General features: G+C 47.7%; 1 protein-coding gene across 1 annotated transcript in view; it reads left to right on the forward strand.

Annotated features, from left to right (window-relative positions):
- Positions 1-11,966, forward strand: part of Cndp2 (Cytosolic non-specific dipeptidase 2) — a 34,097-nt gene extending 22,131 nt beyond the window's left edge. Inside the window, exons 10-13 of the mRNA XM_077704203.1 lie at positions 1,311-1,482; positions 6,049-6,134; positions 8,012-8,178; positions 11,523-11,966. Coding sequence (XP_077560329.1) covers positions 1,311-1,482; positions 6,049-6,134; positions 8,012-8,178; positions 11,523-11,570 — 473 coding nt within the window. The 3' untranslated portion in view covers positions 11,571-11,966. The remainder of the gene's footprint in view (positions 1-1,310; positions 1,483-6,048; positions 6,135-8,011; positions 8,179-11,522) is intronic.
- Positions 11,967-20,681: the final 8,715 nt, after the last annotated feature.

The raw sequence follows: 20,681 nt of genomic DNA on the forward strand, positions 1-20,681 counted from the left end.
CGGGCTTGTTTGGCTTTCCTGTGAGACTTAAACGTTGTGTTATAAAGGCACCTCTTTTGTACCCCATGTTTTGGGGACAGTGCCAGACAGATCAACAGCACCCGTGTGAGATGCAAGCCACTGAGACGGTGTTGTCTTTACTCAAACCTTTTCTTTTGCACAAAGTTACAACTTTGAAGCGTAAGAGCAGCACATTTAAGGTTCAAACGGTTTAGTGGAAATCCCCTAGGCGAAGTTGAATTCTGAGAGGGAAATTGTGATGCGCACCTGAAACGCTGCTGTATGTCTAAAAGGAAGCCATACAGCTTTCTTAGAGAACAATAAATGGACCAGGACAAATTTTTGTTGAACTTTGAAGTTTCTGAGGAAACTGTATGGCGTTTTGTTTTAGCCATATGGTGGCGCTTCAGGTGCATTGCAAATGTTTCCTTGCATTTTCTGGTTCGCTACTGCTGTGCAAGCAATGCATTTTTTTTTCTCCGGTTAGAGCACTGAATGTGCGCCTTACCTGTCTTAGTGTTGCACTGGAGGTTGACTTCCCTGCTTGAAGTGAACGAGAGGGGCAGTGTAGGGTCCTTAGAGCTGTGTTATTAAAGTGAAAGCTTTTTTATTGGGACCGGTGGCATCCTGTCAAAAAATTAATGCATTTCCCCATAGACTGATTAGTCGACCAAAGATCTATAATATGTCTGGACACATTGTGCGTGCGAGAAGCTGGGCTTCCACTATGGTCAGTTACTTGAAAGTTGCGAAAAAGGAACGGTTATAATAAGGCAATATGCACGCATCAACCATGCAGAACGAGTACAATAGCCTACCCTCATCTCATAAACCACATGTATACACCTAGATCGTTTGTAGAGGCGTTTACATGGTGCACAGAAAATGTTTTATGGGTTAGTTCTTCATTTGTGGTTTGGGTCTTTAAAGGTTTAGCAATCTATCCCAGGTCGGATGCAGTTTTAGCGAAGGGTTTGATGCAGTTTTAATGTAAGACAGCTTTCGCGCTTCTGTCAGCTTTCCCTTGTAAGGGATGGTAAAGCTTTTTATACCCACGAACTGTAATCTGGGTTGAAATTGGCGCCTGCTTGCGGGAGCTAGCACACAGAAAAGTGGGAACCCCGGCGCGATGGCATGCGGAGGTGATAGTCGAAGGAAAACTCTCGATCACCATGGTTCAGCTTCTTATGCGATGCGAATGATGTAAACACAGTTTGCCTCTTATGGCTTCTGTTTGCCTTCGAGATTCTTCAACAAGCCGTTCTTCACTTTCCTCCGTCCCTTGTGTGCGTGCTGCCCACCCCCTGCAGGTGTGGAGGGCGCCTTCTACGGCTCGGGTGCCAAGACGGTGATCCCGTGCAAGGTGTCTGGCAAGTTCTCCATCCGCATCGTGCCCAACCAGGAGCCCGCCAAGGTCGAGGCCGTGGTCAAGGCGCACATCCAGAACCTCTGGAAGCAGCGCAAGAGCCCCAACAAAGTCACGTGAGCACACCACCGCCCACTCTCGCCGGTCACACGACCTTTTCAGGGGGCTGTATTCCGTTTCCTTGTGGGTACAGACATGGAGTTTCCTTCGCGCACCTAGTGCCATCTACTGCTTCACTTGGAAGGCTCCTGCTGTTTTTTTTTAAGCAACTGCAAAGACAGCTCCGCTCTTCTGCCTCGGTAGCCTAAAGAGCCTCGGGTTTTGGTTCAAATGGCTCGCTAGCAGCGCTAGATTTTTTTTTCCAAGCTTCCGTGGCTTGTCTACTGTAAAATGTTCTCTTAGCACTTTTTTGTAAATGAAAGTGGTTTGCTACCTTTTAGGTCGGTTCAGAGGTGGGTGTTTTCTATCGCACCGGAAGTTCCGAGCTAGTGCCTACCTAAGAACGGAATATCGCCGCTGCCCACTCTTGCTAAGCCTGCTGTACTTAGTGGTGCAGGCTGAGGCACTCTCTTTTGAATTCGTTTTCTTTGCCTCGCATTATGTCTGTCCACTCTCGCTGTTAATTTATTTCATTTTATTTACAATGCACTGCAGGCCATTCGTTAGGCCCGAGCTACTGCACTTTTCATAAAAAATGATTAGTCTGCTTTTTAGCAGTGGCCCTTCTTTCCTATTTTGTGCAACAATTTCCAAATAGAGGGAAGAAAAAAACATATTATTTGGTTTGTGCATAGGAAGTCTGTACTCTTCGGTCTGATCACGTATCCTTGTACGTACCGTATTTATTCGAATACAAAGGCATGGTTTGTTTCCAAAATCTCAAAGTCATACCTCGTCTTACATTCGAAGCTCCGTATAGAAGCATATTGCATTTTTTTACTCTCCAAACTGCACACTCGCCTTATATTCGTGGGCAACTTATAATCGAATAAATGCGAAAAGCAAAAACGCCCGTGTGTACGAGATTTCAGCGCACGTTAAAGATCCCCAGGTGGTCAAAATTAATCCGGAGCCCTCCACTACGGCGCACCTCATCGCCTGCGTTGCGTCGGCGCGTTAAACCCGCACAATCAATCAAACAATAATCGAATAAATACGGTATGTGCCATTCTATGCTGACCTTGACAGTGAAGAATTACAGTGCACCCCAGATATATGCGATCGCAAAATAGTTCGATATGTTGAAATATAGTTCGAAATATAAAATATGCCTGCATGAAGCTTACCTGAAAACTCCACTCTTCACAGAGGGCATTGTAAGATCGTGGCAAATGGTAGTGTACCGACTTGTTCTCCAAAGCACAGAAAATATGATGCACAGCGCAACTACCACCGCACCTTCTTATTCAGCCTTGGCTTGCTTTTTCTTCGCTGGCCATTCTTTGGAGAAGCAAGCCACTTTTCAATGAACTCATACTTCTTGCGAACTTTAACACGTGACGAAGAAGGAAAGGACGAGACACACGCTAGACTTGAACTTGGTTTATGCAAAAGGAAACAAGAGAACACTCGTATATGTACATGATTCGAAAAAAACACAAAGAAGCACATGATTCCGTGGAAATGAAACTGCACAATCTTTTCACTCGCTCTTATCACTATTTACATTGAAGCACAAACAACACCTGGTCACATTACAGGACATGATCTTTACGCACACGTGTGCATGGTTTGTTTGGTTTGCTTAACATGGTTTGCTTTTGCATAAACCAAGTTGAAGTCTAGCGTGTGTTTCATCTTTTTCTTCGTCCTGTGTTAAAGTTCGCTAGAAGTATGAGTTCATTAGTCAGTAACCAACTCGCCCAAATCTCCACTTTCATTGTCACTTTTCAATGCTTTATTGCTTGTAGTTGCCCTGCCTTTGCCTGAGAGGGTCGTCGTGACGATGCCATAGTGATTTTTGAAGCCTTGCTTCCATCCATTGCCATCAGTGAAGTCGTGTTCTCCAAACGCTGTCGCAAACCACTTCACCTTTTTCATGAGCATCGGGCTGTCAACAGGAATGTTCTTTTGCTCGAGTCTCTGAGAACCAGGCATACAGGGCTTTCTCAACTTTGTCATGCTCTCCAGAACGGGCAGACTGCGCTGGCTGTGCCTTCACGTTCAGCTTTGGTGCGCAGTATCATTCTTAAAGTGCTCCGAGGAATTCCAATTGCCGCTGGAGCCGACAATTTCTTTTACCCAGCCTCCACCCATTGAATGATGTCCGCCTTGATCGCCGAATCCAAATTCTTCTGTTTTTTTTTTGCGTCCATGGCTCCAGAGCAAGTGAAACGCGCATGATGTCACACCTGACTGCCTGCGCCAGCAGAGCCCCCACTGACCAACCGCATTCACCTCTCAAGCAGGCTCAAACACTCAGAAACTGACTGCCTCCGGCCGGGTTCCTATACTTATTTACTGCTTTTCGCACCCTAACACTCCCCGTGTTCTCGTTGCCATGCAAGCAGGCATCGAAGGTAACTCGAATTACGCGATGGCACCTGCCTCTTGCCAAGCCTGGGAATGCGATAGAAGTCTTTGCCCGAACTGTATCATCAGGAGAAGCGCACTTGCAGGGGCACTTGCGGCATGGCGTTCCATATATCGAATATGCCGGTGACCGGGTGTTCAATACAGAAGTACAACAGGGGTATTCTTTTGGATAGAATTACCAACGGGATTTTCAGACTGCTTGGTATATCCGGGTTCAATATTGCCACAAGAAGAAAACGAAGTCAAAGGTATCGCGTAGCACCATATTCACCCACCAGCGACGACGATGGCAGAGTGAGCCGCATGCAGCTTGGCTGCGACAGCCATAAAGGATTTCCATGAGTGAAACTTAAGCGCAAACTGACACAGGGACGAGAAAGGGAAACGACACCAGTGCTTATCGCTGGTGTCGTTTCCCTTTATTGTCTTTGTGTCTGTTTGCACTTAAGTTTCACTCATGGATGTTCACCAACTAGCTCGTCTTTCCATTTTGCCATAAAGGCTTGTACATAACTCTCATCGTGTTGTAAATACATTGCTTTGCCATCACATATGGTTCGTCTCATCTTTGACCTGCTGCCACGTAACAATATCTCCGGGATCCACTGTACCCACTCCTCGCCCCAATCAGAGGAAGCCTTCCCTCATGGACTCGAAATGCCTTTAAGTAGACTGCCCAATCCACTTTCCTGTTTTTGTATCTGCATGCATGTGTGTTGACACTCGGAGGCCAGGGTTTGAAATGTAAAAGAAAGTACAGGTGCACGCACAGCGACGATAGGGTTGTCTTGTTGCTTGCTGACCAGCTCTGTTTCAAGCGGCTGGGTCTTTGTGGCCTTCCCGTGGTGTATCTGAATGGCAAAAACTGAATGTAGCTAGTCGTTAAATGGTGTAACGCAACCTTGTCTATTCTGGGAGAACTAGCCTCTCAGGTTTCATGCTACAGCGACGTAATATAGGGCAGTGCTGTAAACATTTTCATCAGTGGGTTAAGTACGCGTTAACATTCAAGTTGCACAATCAAATGGAACTTTAGGCCCCGCAGCAATCAACCGCCCAGTCATGTTTCTTGGTGGTGGCTGAGGTCAATGGCCGCCAATCGCACATACACGATTCTGTGATGTCATAGAGAGGTCAACGGAAAGTGGCTGGAGCAGTGCTTCATCCGATTATTTGCTTGAAGTTTTCGATGAAATTGTTGTCAGTACAAAGCAGTCGGTTTACTGAACCAAACTTGTATTTTGTCTTCATGGCCCCTTAAAGGAGCCATGAAGAGAAAACACAAGTTCGGTTCATTCAAAAGATTGCCTCGTTATAATCATACTGACACCACCTTTAACGTAAACTTTGCTCAAATAAGCTACATAATTAGGAAAAAAAGGGAATGGCCATGCGACCCACTAGCTCATTTCCTGCAACAGAACCTATGATGTCATACCAGCTGCTCTGCGATTGGCGGAGGCCGGCAAAAGCAAATGCAAATTAGGCAGTTCTTATAAGCTTGGTGAGCGAGCTATTTGTGCTTAAATTTAGGGCACATTCTTTTTAAAGTCGTGAGAATGGTTGGACAAACAGTGGAAGTTATGAAAGCACACGTAAACATAAAAGTACCAATGTGTACTGCTGTTGGTACTGCACGCACTATGCTTGTTTTACCTGCACGGGACTGTGGGGCTGTGGGGTTGTCTCAGACGACACTGGCCGATTGACGCAAGCAATGGTGTCTTACGTGACCATATTTGTCGAGCAAGCGCTATGTTTCAGGAAACGATTGTTTTCTCCCCGAACAAAACCAAGCCAGGTTTAAATACGGTCAAAAACAAACCAAAGGCAGAAAACAGCTTGCCACGGTATGGTGGCGCCATCTAGGCTCACTAACGGTAAACAAGGCTTTGCAATTGGCTGCACAGCGGTCGGTTCCTGTGATGTCATTGCTGACCACGAAAACGCACGATTTAGCGGGAAAATCAAAATTTTAACTTACATTAATTTCTCGGTGAATAAAGCATCATTTGCATTCGGACAAGCGCTGGGGGCACTATAAAACACTAAATCTTTTGTATAGCACAAACTTGTATTTTGTCTTCATGGCTCCTTTAAAAGTAACATTGTTCTGTACCCCACTTCCTTGCTATCCCCTGCTGCAGGGTCCACATGCTGAGTGGTGGACGGTGGTGGGTCAGTGACCCCTACGGCCCCAACTTCGAAGCTGGCAAAGTGGCCACGAGGCACGGTACGTGGCCATCACCAATTCTCCTTCTTTTATTCTGGCCATCGTCTAATAGTTCGTGTGCACGTGCGCATGTGCGTGCGTGCGTGTGTGCGTGCAGCCCACTATAACTGTGCACCATGGGCTGCTTAAACCTCCGGCCGAATGAGACCTACGGGGGGCGGCTGGTGCAATGCAGTTGAGCAAAAAAAAAAGTGCATTGTGATCGCAACAACTTTTTTTTTAATAGTTTTGTTTGGAGCTCATCATGTTGAAAATGTAATTTAAGTGTGGTGTGTACACTAGAATATCAAAAATGTGGTTTTTCTGGGGTCACAAAAGATATTTATTTCGAATACAAAGTAAACAAGCAAAAATGACTGTATCTTTGTCCCTGTGAGAACTGTTGTACGTTAGCCTTTAGATTTGGATTGCTGAAAGACTTGGAAACTGGCCACATTGCTTCCTTCACTTATCATGTTACTCGCACGATGAACTCGATGTGATACGAGGGGTAAGCCTTTTCTTGCGCAATTCATTTTTCCATCCAGAATATCGATTGTGGGGTTTTTCGCCCGCTGGACCCGCTCTAACAGCGAGCCATTTACTGCAGTGCAAATGGCTCTGCCACTTCCAATCCACAGACGCGACTTTGGTTTCTAATGCGTGCAGAGTTGTGCCTTTTCTGCGATTTGCTAAGACGAAAGCCTTAGGTCTCTCACCAAACGCGAAAAGTGATCGTAATCATGGTCACCGGCGGTGGCGTCAAATGATGGCCGCCACTGCAAAAGATGGCCGCCACTGCAAAAAGAAAAATCACTTGGGTTTGTGTGGGACTTGAACCCTGGTTGCCAGAGAAGCAGCAGCCAGGTGGGCTAACCACAGCACTTACCTGGCACATGCGAGGTTGGAACAAAAATTAGCTTGAAGCGTGCGCCCGGAAAGGTGCTCGTGGTGGCATGTGCGTGCTCCACAATCAGCTCTGATTGTGGAGAAGCTTTAGCGTGAGTTGTGGCCATTTGGCTCGTCGCAGCAATTTTGTGCCACAAGACGAAGAAACGAAAGCGAAGGAAGAGACGCAAACACGATGTAGCAGTGAGGAAGTCTTGAATAATTGTTGGACTTTTGCCTCCAAACCACATAAGCATACCTGCCAGGTTTTCCGAATTATCCGGGAGATTCCCGGATTTTTATGGTTTTGTCCGATTGTACTGTCGAAGCAAAATTCTCCCGAACACACACCCGTGTTTGGTTAAACCCTTCTCCCAGTCTAGCCACATTGCCCTGGAACTACCTGGCAACCAAATCACATCCTACACAACTGGACACCGCAATAACTTATAAAGCATAGTTGGCAATGTGCGCAAGTTGAACTGGTCAGTACCACAGAAACGCTGAATGTGAGGGGCAGTAAAAAAAAAATTCTCTCCAGTTTCGAGAATCGTTCTTTTGGCGATGTGTCGCAGGAACGAACGTTGTTATGCTCGACAGTATTCCCAAAACTTCTTGAATAGGGCGGCGTCAGCCACATCGAAGATTTTGCAGCTGACCAGTGGTGTAGCTTGTTAGTAATTTGGATGGCACAGTTGGCTTCCTACTCTGTAGTAACTAAATTAGAAATGGATGTAAATCAGTCCATTCTGTTGCTACTAATTTTTCTATCCTCCCCCCCCCCCCCCCCCCCCCCCCCCGGTCAGATCTCCCTAATGCCATCACGGCGAACCTGGCAGGTATGCATAAGTGCCTGAAACTGAAGCGCTTGTCCTCGTCTACTGTGTCCCTGTTTTTTTCTGTGCTTAAGATGAACGTTATGGAATACCAACTAGCCCGAATGCAAGCCCTTCTTGAAGAGTTATTTTTGCTTGAAAGGATGTCTCCCTCCCTCCTTCCCTGGGGTGCAGTGTACGGTGTGGACCCCGACATGACGAGGGAAGGCGGCAGCATTCCCGTGACGCTGACCCTTCAGGAGGTCACGGGCAAGAGCGTCATCCTGCTCCCCATGGGGGCCAGCGACGATGGAGCCCACTCCCAGAACGAGAAGATCGACAAGCGCAACTACATTGAGGGGGTGAGTGTGATGGGGCTCGCATTCCCTTTCCCCCTTCCTTCTTGTAGGAGGGAAATGGGTAGAACACCGTGGCCTGGTCTTTCTCCTTCTATCTTGCCCGTGTTTTGTGCCTTTTTTACAGCCAAGCTGTATACGGATCAGTTCTGACCAAACGTTGCTTCCGTGGGCAGTGGCGTGTAGAATGAGAAGCTTCATCTCTAGAGCTAGTGTAAAATTCTCTGTAGTTCTCAGCCTTGGTGTCTCGGAAAAAGTCATGCTGAGACTGGCCGCCTAGACGCAGATCTTCATTTACTTGTCGCGAATAGTTAGTTCACAGTGCAGTTTTCAATCCTACAGAATAGCTGTGGCTGCTGTCAGTACATGGCCATGTACTGGGGGAGATATGGTTACAGAAATCGCAGCCTCTAATGCTGGTTTTGTTGACACAATCGTGAAACAAATTATATTGCAATTAGCTGCTGAGTCAACTGTGACATTACGCTGAGTTTCCTCTACTTTTCTTAATTACGAAGTTCACAGTGAAACTGTTAAGTGTTTGTGGTAGTCCTGTCGTCCGCTGCCACCAATACAGCTTCGCGGGTCTTTCATCTTCACGGTAGAAGGGCTGTAAATTTTTTGACCACAGATATGTCCAATTCGGGCACGAAAAAAAGCATGCGTTTTTCTTTTTGTGCGAGTTGGTGCGGTGAATTTTGCCTAAATTTGAGAGGAATGGCCATCGCAGCTTTAATTGCACCACGTAGAAACCCGTAAAGAAATGGAACATTGTACTTTTTTCTGTTGTAGAACTGTGAGATTGCCTGTTTCAAAACATTGCCTCATTTATTTTCAGATAAAATAGAACGTTGCAGCAGAGGCAAAAATATTCATGCTGACAATACACTACTACAAGGCCGTTAGCTTCCTGTCCATTCGGGGTGTCACTCTGGTGGAGGCAGAACAAGTGCGCACCAGTGTGCGTGCAATTTCGGTGGGGGTTGGTCAATCCAATCGGCCACCGAGTCCATGGTCATCCACCCCTTCTCGTTTGCACGCACAATCACATCACTGGGGAACAAGATTCTTTTCGGGAGCATCTTGCGTTTAATTATGAGGTAGGGAGGAAGTTTGTGCCCGTCCACAGTGCAGCAAAGCATTGCCGTCACTCGTTTTTTCGGGGCCAGAGGACAGCACATCAACTTGCTTGGTGCCCTTCTTCTGCATCGTTGTAGTGGCAGGCATATCAAAGTATAGCGGCATTTTATCTGCGTTGCCGGTCTGCCTAAGCACAGTTTGTTCTTGTGGGTGGCACAAATTCAAGACGTACTGCTGAAATGCGTCCAGTTTTTCTTCAAACTCTGCCGGCAACTTCTGGCATATGCCTGTCTGCCGGCGAAGTGAGAAGCCTTTTCTCTTCATGAAATTTGTTACCCAGCACCTGCTGGCCTTGAACTCCCTCTGCATTAGTCCTTGCTGCAACGACAACTGTTTCGCTCGAATCTTCAGCAGCTCTGTCGTTACGGGTCTCTGAGCCGCTCGCTGGTGCTGCATGTACTCCGCCAGCGGGTCTATTTGGGGATATTGCCCCCTCTTTGGTCCGCTGAACCCTTTCCATGTCGCCTTGCTTGCAAAAAATTTTTCCGTTCTGCTTACGCCAGTCCCGCACGCAAGTCTCCTGAACACTGAACGCACGTGATACGGCCCAATTTCCATCGCTTTCTGCGCACAAGATTACTTTCTTCATGCAGCATCGTGGTGAACCCGCCGTGCCTTCACAGTGGGAAATTCCATGGCGGAAAGAACAGAGGAATGGAAAAAAATGACTACGCAGACAACAAAGACAAACCTGCGCCGACTACGAAGCGCTGGCTACGCGTTCAGTCGTCAAGTGGCCATCTTGAAACGTCGATGGCAAAATGGCGCCGCAATTTTGAGTCGTAGTCGATTGTAATGCGCATGCACCTGCTGCGGTGGCTAAGTGGCTGAGGCGTTGCGCTGCTGAGCTTGAGGTCGCGGGTTCGATTCCCGGCCGTAGTGGCCGCTTTTATGATGGAGGTGAAAAGCAAAAACGCCCGTGTGTACAAGATTTCGGCGCACTTAAAGGGCCCCAGGTGGTCAAAATTAATCCCGAGCCCTCCACTACGGCGCGCCTCATCGCCTGCGTTGCGTCGGCGCGTTAAACCATACAATGAATCAATGTAACGCACATCTGATTTTGGGACCTATTTTTCCTGAAAAAAGGTGCGTGTTAGATTCGAGTAAATACGGTATGCTTGGAGGTTAGGCGAAAACTTAAAACACCCATGCGCCAATATTTCGACGCACGTTCAAGATCCCCTGTTGGTCAAAATTAATCAAGAGCCCTCCACTGCAGCACACCTCATAGCCCATGTGGAGTTCTTGCACGTTAAGGCCCATATTTTAATCTATAATTACTTCACTCTGTGCCCTTTCTCATTGCATTTAAGCCACGCATTGGTGTGAATACAAGTTAAAAATTGAACTTGCTTCCTCAGAACAAGTATTAAGTGCAGAGCATTTCAGGGGCTCGCCTTGTTGTCATAGCACGCTCGCTGTACCCAAGTAGAGCCACACGGCGTTCCGTCGTCGTGCCGTAACTCGGAGGCTTCGAAAGCCAAGTGGTTTATATAATCATAAGCGTTTGAAACTCGTGAACCGCTGGCGGTTGTCATACATCTCCATGATTTAGCGGAAAGGAAACTGCAGGTACATTTAAAGCAAACTATACGTAATTAGTGGGCAGCACCCACGTTCATTCAGTTAGGAACGCTTGTTGGGTTGGTTTTTATGATTGCAAGCGAGAAAAAGTGGCAGTGCAATGCCGGCACATGTGGGAGGAAAAGCAAGCTCACAAAAACAGAACTTCCGCTGGCACACTTTCTGGCGGGGGTGTGCGAGCACTGCGAAGGTGGGAAATTTGAATTGCATTGGGTGGTAGCAGTGAGCGGATAACGGCAGTACGGCCCATTATGGCGAATCACTGCTCCGCACTTCCGGCAGCTTTCACGTTGAGTGGAACGGCTTTAATTTTTCGTTCTATAACAGATTTTACTGTAGAGCTGAGTGAAACTGGCTTCTCCGGTGCCATTTACGATATGAAGGGAGCTGTCATGACCACTCTAGTTTCGCTTATCTAGTGTAGTTATACTCATGACTTGGCAGTATCTCGCTTAGCAAAACGCTGCAATTCATGTCTTTGTGGAACATTCCATCTTACCTCACCAATGTCATTGCGCTGTTTGCCTCTGTCGGCTTTGCACAGTAAAACCCTTAGTCATCATCGTCATCGTCATCGTCCATGTTTGTCTAATGTGCTGTTCTTGTCGCCTTTCTTGTTCTTTCAGTCGAAGCTGCTGGCAGCCTACCTCTACGAGATTGCTCAACTGAAGTGAAGCCTGTAGCATTGCATGCGGCCCTTCTACTCGCCATTCACTAAATGGAGCCCTGTTTCGCTACCCCCATTACTCAAGGTTGTGGCTGTTAACTTCCTGTACTTGCGGTTAAGGTTAAGCTTTGGCTTGATAGATAAGTTTTGCGGCCTTTGACGGTAAACAATCTACTCGGTAACAGTATTGTTTGCAATTTCATGGTTTTAAACCAGAGAAATATTCAGTCGGAAATTTTTGTTACGCTGTGCACTCAGTGCATTTTTACACTCGATATTGAGCCTGCATGATTTTTATAAAGATGACGTAGACATGAGACTTGAGATTCTTTTTTAGGTGAATGTATTTTTTACAGAGACTATATTTTGCACTGTATGGGCGGGAATAAATATTTGTTTTACATTTTCGTTGTCTGCTGTCTTTCTTTTGCTGTGGGCAGTATATTTGCTCGGTATGCGCTAGCAGTCGCGCAACAAAAAAAGAAACTGTATCTTGAGTACTTTTTCAACCATCTAACTACTTCGCAAACAGCTTTGCGAACTCTTAACTGGAAAAAGTTTCCATTGGGAGGGAAGAATATTTGTTTCGAGATTGAAAGGTGACTGCACAAATAGGTCATTCAAAGCTTGAATCCCCAAGATTTGAACTCGAATAGTGCTGATCTTCGAATATTTGATGGTTCAATTGGTACTTTAGCAAGCATGCTTGTGTGCGGCATCTTTTATTTTGGCAATGTCTGGTAAGTGATGCCAGCGGTGAGCTGTAAGAGAGGAAAGTTCCTCGAGATGCTGGTAACACCCCCCACTCGTACCCACGTGAGCCCTGCATGCAACTAATGTGAACAGCCGCCGCAATAATGGCCAAACTCCTTAAGTGGGTACACCTGGCTTGACGAACGTGCACGGGGGACGCTGGGCGGTCGCCGCGAGGCATGCACACACAAGCGCTCAGCATTTTCTTGACTTTGTTAACTGCCGGGCGGTCGCAACGACGCCTGCGCTCATGTGCGCGCTCGGCAATTTCTTGGTATTTTTAACTGCGGGCACGAGAAATTGCGATTTGCTAAACAGCTTCGCATGTTAATAAATCAGTCCATCCTCCGAAATTATGAGAATATGATAGCTGTTTCGAAAAGCTGTTTCTTAGAGGCCAACTGCACTCAAATTTTCGACAACGTAAAAATAATGTCACCTAATAGTGCACATAAAAAGAGTGCAAAATGCAAAATACTACGTTTCAAACATGAACGCGAGCGACGCAAACGGCTCACGGCATTGGTTGTTTCGGAACCGAAACTGAATAGAAAAGGCGGCCATTACTGGCGACCGGACGTGACGTACGTGATGGAACGGAAGCGGCCGTGTTAGAACCGGCGGTCGCTCAGAGCGCCCCTTCAAATGCGCCTGGTAGCGTCGTGGTTCGCACTGTTATTTCCACAGAAGAACTCCCACTAAGGTTTGTTCAGGATAATAGAGTTAGGCGAAATTCCGCCATTGCGTTGCTATCTAGAGATGAAGTGCAACAGTTATTTTTTCCTCCTTCAGAATAATTGCCGTTGTAGCAATCCTTGGCACTGTGAGCAAAAAAGTGGGCCCTCATTTACAAAGCTAGTTGCTCGTACGATATCGAATATCAGCTTTGGTTAGTCGGCGCCTCGGCTGTCACATCGCTCTCTTTGAAGGGAATGAACCGCACGCGGGCGGAGATCGATCGCTATTTTTACTATACATTACGCGCAAACAGCTTCGTGAATATCAGCCCAGTATTTTTCGCCTTGCTGCACATCGAGAATCGAATTATAGAAGGAATCTAAAACTAGAAGCCAGCTTCCACGGCTAAATTAAAACACGAAAAAAGTTGCCTAGCTACCGCTGTTTTCTACTTTCACTTAAAGGAGCACGGACACGAAAATTTTATGTTACACTTTTATTGCTTTTATCGATGCTTAATGGTCTGGCGAACTTGAAACAGCACTTCAAATACTTCAGCGCGCGATAGTTAATTACATTGAACGGCCTGAAAATCGTTTGTTTCAAATTCCCGCGCTTTCATCCCGAACGGCGCATATGACAGCCTCCCAGTTTGACCTCACCGCTTTGTGCGGACGTCACCGGCGGCCGCTTGAGAGGGTGTTGCGCCCGCTCGCCGCTCGTGGGGCCGCGCGCATGAAGTGACGTCACGAGTTTTTGACGAGCGCTGTCGCATCACTTCTTTTTCCTCTCCTGGAGTGATGTCACGCTGATGTCAATTTGCTGAGTGCCGCTCCGCGCGCTGCTCCGTCGGCGCGATAAATGCGATCCAATTGAACTATGTTCTTCGCGTCGCAGGCCGCTCATATTTCAGCCAGGGTATTCTGTTGAGTGAAGGAAGCGAACTGTGCAATAATATTAACGCCGAAAATTGGTGTCAGTGCTCCTTTAAGACATGTGCTGTTGAAAACATTTTACTTTCAAGTAAACTATATCTAGCGCTCTACAAAAGCAAATACTTCATTTGGGAATTGAAAAAAAAAATCATGTTTATTGTTTATGAGAAGAGCAGTTTTGTTAGCTTTCGCACTTCGCGAAGACGACGGCCGATATATTTGTGCGGATGTATTTGTTGCCACGAGCAAGGCTGATTTTTTTTTCACTTAGCGAGTGAAGCAAAATCGCACAAATGTATACCTGCGAGTACAACTCCATGCAGTTAGGTCGTCACACTTAAAATGTACAAGGGATGGAGCCAGCCCAAATGTGGCAAATATTGGACGCGGAAGTGTAAGTGGTCAAGAATTTATAAAATATCGTTTTTTTTTCTGTGGTAGATGCAATAGGAATGACAAATGCAAAGCAAGTGTGCATGTCGCGCTATTTTTTTTTTTTTTTAGTAGAAATATTATTTTCAAGTACACTGAGTTTTGCTAGCTCCAGAACGTTCGGAAGCGTGTGAATAGTTTGTGGGTTTCTAATCCATTTTATTGCACTGAAAAAAGGGCGGATATTGCTACCTGTATATGCAGTTAGTTTGAAACATGTCATCGCGACGGCGGTACAGCGCGGTGGTGTAGCAGAGAAACCCCGGGCGAACGCGTCCCTGCGCCTGCCGGAGCGCCGTGCAAGTCGCCGGAGAAGCGCAAGCTCCACGGTAGAGTGAACTAGAATACTTCTAGTTCACTCTATCCACGGGCACGGCCGCTGGATGAAAGGCGTGCCACCGGACATGGTTCCCCGACCTCCGTCACAGGCTAATCGGAACTTGTTTCGGCGAAACTCCGCCAGGTGCAAACGTCGTCTGCACGGAGCTACTTTGAAGACGGTACCTAGTGTGCTTTGTGCTTACGAAGCTTAGGATTTCGCCATGGTGATTTTAAGAGCATCTACTAATTATTTAAATCAAATTTAGACAAAGAAAAATTTGAGTGCAGTTGGCCTTTAAAAGGCTACCGCAAAGTTTTTGAATAAACAGACACTTCCCTTTAAAAGTATATAGCCAAGCTTTTCTGAGGAGGAGGACGATTACATTATCTGCACACACAAAGATGTCTCAAGAAGCATGCCAAGATTTTAGGAACATGTGCGATAGGTGTGGTCTACCAGATATTGTTGACCCTTCGTTAAGTTTATATCGGCCAAGCTAACCGGTGTATGGGCCTCGTGCGCTTGTATGGTGGCGCCACTGATGCGCTGTGTTCAGCGCCATCTTGCGGGCAACGGAGGCATAATTTCTGAAGTCCGTGAGCAAACGACGTCCGGAAGATAGTATTCCGCGCAGTACGATTATTAGAAGAGAAAGAAGGAATGACCGCTATTCTGTTGCCATGCGATACGAACAGCCAAACGGTACTTTATTAAATAGAATATGGTATATGGTTCACGAAGGCGACAGGAAATCGATGCATCACATAAAACCAGTTTTAAACCAGCGCGGTTTTGTCTCCGCGCAGCGCGTGCTCACACTGTCATTTCGCAACGGCTTCCACTGAACACCGAGCAGCGCCGCCCAAATAAAAGATAAAAATAAAAAGACGGAAGCCCGCGATGTTAACAAGAGAACGAGAGGAGTGCAGGAGTGTGCGTCTGTGTGTGCATCGCCTCCCGGAAGCGATAATGTATGTGTGAGAGAGGGTGTGATCGCTGGCTCCACCAGTGGAAAATTTTTTGTGGGGCCGCCGGCCCCCGAAGAGCATGAAATAACGGCATAACGTCCCAACGACGCCAGCAACGCCTTCGTTGCGGTGGTTGCTATGGTGGATTTTATTTATTTAGCCTTAGATCAGAACGGCTGGGTTATAACTGCTGGCATAACCAAGCAGTTGGCGGAAAGCTTATTGTGAGGAGAAGACCGACTACGCGACTTCATGGTGCTTGCAGAAGCGAATTTCTCCCGTGTGTACATTCCCCTGTGCCTTGTATGTACATACATGTCGGGAAGTGATTTGATGTGTTGTGTGTGTGAAATCGCGGCGAAAGGTTTGTGTGTATACATTGCGACACCAAGGATAAGCGGCTTCAAGAGCCCGAAGATTCAGGTTTGTAGAGGCAGGTATTTGAAAATGCCAACTGCTTGAGTAAACTCTACCTCAAACTGCTGAAACTACGATGAGTTCATTGGATGGGCTCATAAAAATATCGCGATGCTTTTTGAAGTGCTTTCATAGGTTTATATATGCGTACTTAATACGCGAATAATTTTGGACGTAGATGCGCGAGACGAGGCTTTCATGAAAGCCTCTGAACGTTTATTTACCTTGTTTATCGCTCGACATAGACACGGGCACAGATATGATAGATCGCACAACAGAAGCTTTAATTGTGCACGAATGATTCCTCTCGCATTCGGAGTGACCTTGATAAAATAAGACCATTTTGAATAATGGAGATTGTTTCAAAGCTGACAGAGTTGTACGTGATGTTTGTGTGACTAGGCTGCAAGTTGTCTTTAATTTGTCAGCAAAAATATTTTGCGCAACAAGCCGCACTTGAACTCGTTTTTCAAACGCAAACTACAAGTTGTACATGTTTGAGATTTTTTAGAGTCCTTTCAATAAAAGTGTAGATGCGAGTCTCCGAATTGTGGCTGGTGTGTGTCCATCTGTTTACGGTTGTGTCGCAGTGTAGCGTGAATATTTACGTTTCTGTTTTCATTTTAAAGCTTCATATTTTGCTGGTATGACTACGTACAATTCAAGCATGCATGTCCGCGGGTTTTCCCATGTATTTTCTGATGCGTGCACAGATGCGTGTACACCTAAGGCTATTTGAGCCGCTACAAAAATATGCACTGGATACACGGCATTTTTTTTTTTTTTGCAGCGGTCTTACGCCAAGTAGCGTGCACATACGCAAATGCATTTACGGATCTGTTCTTTTTATTTCTTTTCGGGTACTACGTGCTTTGGGAACGTCGGCGTCGCAGGCAGCTGATCCGTGTACTGTCGTCTGCTTGTATTGGAGAAGGGGCGCTTTCTAAATTATTTCGGCTTGTATTCCCGCACAACTCGTCAGCGTAATATTTCTATTATTACAACAATTGTGAATTAAAAAAAACGTGGTAATTGTCGTATACTTATTTTACGGTTGTTATTTAAATTAAGCCGCGTAGCGAACTGCTGTATATGTTTATTTTGTTCTTAAAGAAAAAATTCCGCCGCCGCTCCCAGGTGGCGCCACATGTTTATTTGAAACTGCAGTGCACGAGGCCCATAAATGACCGGTTGTGGAAACATGCCGTCAGATGAAGAGCGGGATGTTATCGCATTTTTCTTTTCATATAAAAGATTGTAGCTGTACAGCCAACCTGAGAAATGCAAAAATGGTGATGAAGCAGTCTTGTCATGGCACTTGATGTTGGAAAAGCTTTTTGTGTCCAACGTACCAAATCCGGGCAGATAACCCAAGTGTACTTTACTGAAAAAGGACAAAGGATCCTCTTTGTAGAACCGGGCCATTCGCATTTATCGCCGAGACGTGACAACGCCCAGTGGTGCCGATGACTTCCAGCCGATAACTTCCGCTGTCCTTACTACGTCATACAACGGATGGTCATGGTCGTCTTTGTCCGAAATCACGCCATAAACTTGTAAGAAAGCAGCTGACGATTGCGTGGCAGAACTTACGGTCGATAAGGTAATAACGCAACAAAAGTTGCCTTGAAGGAGAAAGCTCAACGATGTTACTAAAAGGGATTGTAATAAATGAGTAGATACATAAAAAAAGACTGTGTGATGATTTTTACCTTAGCACCCTTCTTTTGCGCGCTTTTAAATCAGAGTTACTTGATCGCCCTCATATGCCGCGGACACTGGTGCATACTATGTCGACGCGGCGGCATACCCAGACCGCCCGGGCACGTACGCTGTGGCCGTGGTCGCGGCGGCCTCAGGGGAGCTGTACACGGCGGGCAGCGTACGGGCTCGGGACTCCAACCAAGCAGAAGAGCTGGCCATCACACTAGCCCTAACTAACCCAAAGTGCACAACAGTGTTAAGCGACTCGTGTAGTGCGGTTATGAACTTCGCTACAAACAAAGTGTCCTCGTGCGCGTCTAGGGTGTGCGGGGCCCTACCACAACGACTAGTGCCAGTGACTATCAGGTGGTTCCCAATATATGGGCCCGCGGTGAGCACGGGTGCGAACCGTAACGAGGAAGCAGACCGAGCAGTGCATGTGCTCACCGGCCACGGCACTGCCCTGAGCCCTCGACCTACGGAAGGCGACAATGACGGGATGATACCGGTTGGCACATATAAAGGGGTGCTGACCTGGTATCGAGAAAACAGAAGGAATTATCCGCCACCACACCGGAATCTCACCCGACGGGAGGCAGTACTGCTACGACAGCTGCAGGCACGCGCAATATGGACGCCAGTACTCGCAAAGCATGTATGCCCGGAGGTATACCAAAGTGATGTGTGTGCGGTGTGCGGCAGGGATCGAGCCACCATGGTGCACGTGTTATGGGAGTGCCAAGAGACAGACCCACTCATGGACACGCTGCCACCACGCCTTGCCAGTGCGGTGGCCAGCACAGACTGCAACCTACAGCGGGAGGCCGTTCAGCTTGCGCTGGCGGCCCTTGAACGCCAGCGGCCGAACACGCTGCCTCCCCCCCCAGGAGGCCGGCGACAGTAGGTAACCTCTCGCAGGCAATAAAGATGTTGTTTCTCTCTCTCTTGATCGCCCTGCAATGGTGACGCCAATTTTATTCCGAAGAAATGTGTGTTTCTCTTGCCAGCATCACGTGCCACCCTACTTTTTATAATACGTGCGAAGAGTTTTTATATATCTTTTATGCGCAATGTATGATAGCTTGATTGTGTTGTTTATAAGCTAAGCGTCAAATTACACTGCACGTCGTCATAGCTGTACCACGTACGGTCCACGGCTAAGTCAGCTGGTAGACCCCCAGGTCAGCGGGAATTGCGTCATAAGCGCCAATTTGTCCCCTGGTGGTTGGTAAGCCAAACTGTCAAAACAAATAACAGCAGGAAAATCACTGATGCTGCCATGGCAACGCTTTCGTTGATGCGCGAGGAGGAAACGCCATGCCGCTTATCGTCTGCCATGGGCTCAACGAGCGTGACTGTCTTTGTGTGCCGCAAGCGTGAACAAACACCGCTGGTATTTTAGATACGACTGCATCTCATTCACTCCCCTTGTCCCTCCATACGGCGTTGTCCGTCCACACCCCTCCCCCTACACTATAAAAAAAATAATAGTTAGCGGCGCCTGGTTTCGATCCCATGACCCTGTGGGCGGAACGCGAGGTACATGGTGCTCTTCCCACTGCGCCACAAAACCGAGACAGAATCAAATGCTATGAGGAGGGCGCTACGGCCGCCGGAGAGTGCAGACGCACTTCACGTCGGCTCCCGCTTTAATGCCCAATTACGCAGCGTTACTTAGTTACGACCAACGATTCTTCATCACCACTACGTCCAGTACACCTTACGGAGTAGAACGATACCTGATTTGGCCCCGAGGTACGAGATTTCATCAATTTATCGACGATTTCTGTGCGCCCGGCGAGGCACCCCGGCTAAGCCTAGCTTAGGCCTAGCACGAGTACGCCCCGAGCGCGGCGGCCTTGCGGCCTAACCCTAACCCGCTCGAGGGACCGGCGAAAGCCGAAGAGATGGCCACAGACATGGACACCAGCGCACTGATTGATGCGGAAGCAGCGGCAACGAAGAATTCTACATTTCAAGTCGACCGAAGTGCCGGAAGAACGACAATCGCGGTACCAGGAGCCGACCTCTCTCCGACGGACACGGAGGGGTGGAAGGCGTCCGGCAAGCAAGTGAAGCAACGAATGGCCCACCCTGCCATCGGTGAGTCCAAAACCACAACACAAGCACCTACCGCAACCAACCGGGCCGCGTACGCACGCCACGTGGCCGCTAACATTACGAAGGCAGCACGCATGCCACCGACGCTGCCACGAGAGGAAATCAAGATCGTAATGCGGCCATGCGGCGGTATGCATGTAGGCCGCACGGTAGCCTCTACCCTCATGTCGGCCGTCATCGCGGCGGCGGGAATGACAAAGAGCACGGCAAGCGAGGACACCATATGCACGAACGCGGCCCAAAACATCATCGTCGTGAGCACCCCGGACGAGGATCGAGCCGCACGTTATGCCCGAGTACGCTCCCTCACCATCGGAGGGCAGAGCTACGATACACACGCATACCGCACGGCTCCCACCGGAACGGTAAAGGGTATCAGACGTGGAATTGCAGTGGAAGACACAAACGACGACCTGTTAGCTAACATCGTGAACCCCTCCAACCCGCTTGCGATGGAGGCCCACCGCATCGGAACCTCCACTACAGGGATTGTCCTCTTCGCTGGGCAGAAAGTCCCGAACTACGTATACTGGTCAAATGCAGCCTATACAGGCAACACTATGAGGTCTGCAGGCAATGTGGCAAAGTGAGGCACAGGAGCGACGTATGCCCAAACCCTAACGCTAAAGTGTGCTTCGCTTGCGGCACAGTCAATCCAGGTCCCAACCACGAAACGGAATGTGTCCCCCACTGCAAGCTATGCGGAGGCAAACACCCCACGGGAACGCCAGGGTGTACGAATCGATACAAGACGCCATACGTGGTAACACGAAGGCGATGGGAACGGA

Source organism: Haemaphysalis longicornis, unplaced genomic scaffold (genome assembly GCF_048455015.1).
Source record: "Haemaphysalis longicornis isolate Haplotype H1 unplaced genomic scaffold, Haemaphysalis longicornis Haplotype H1 scaffold_3, whole genome shotgun sequence".
Taxonomy (NCBI): domain Eukaryota; kingdom Metazoa; phylum Arthropoda; class Arachnida; order Ixodida; family Ixodidae; genus Haemaphysalis; species Haemaphysalis longicornis.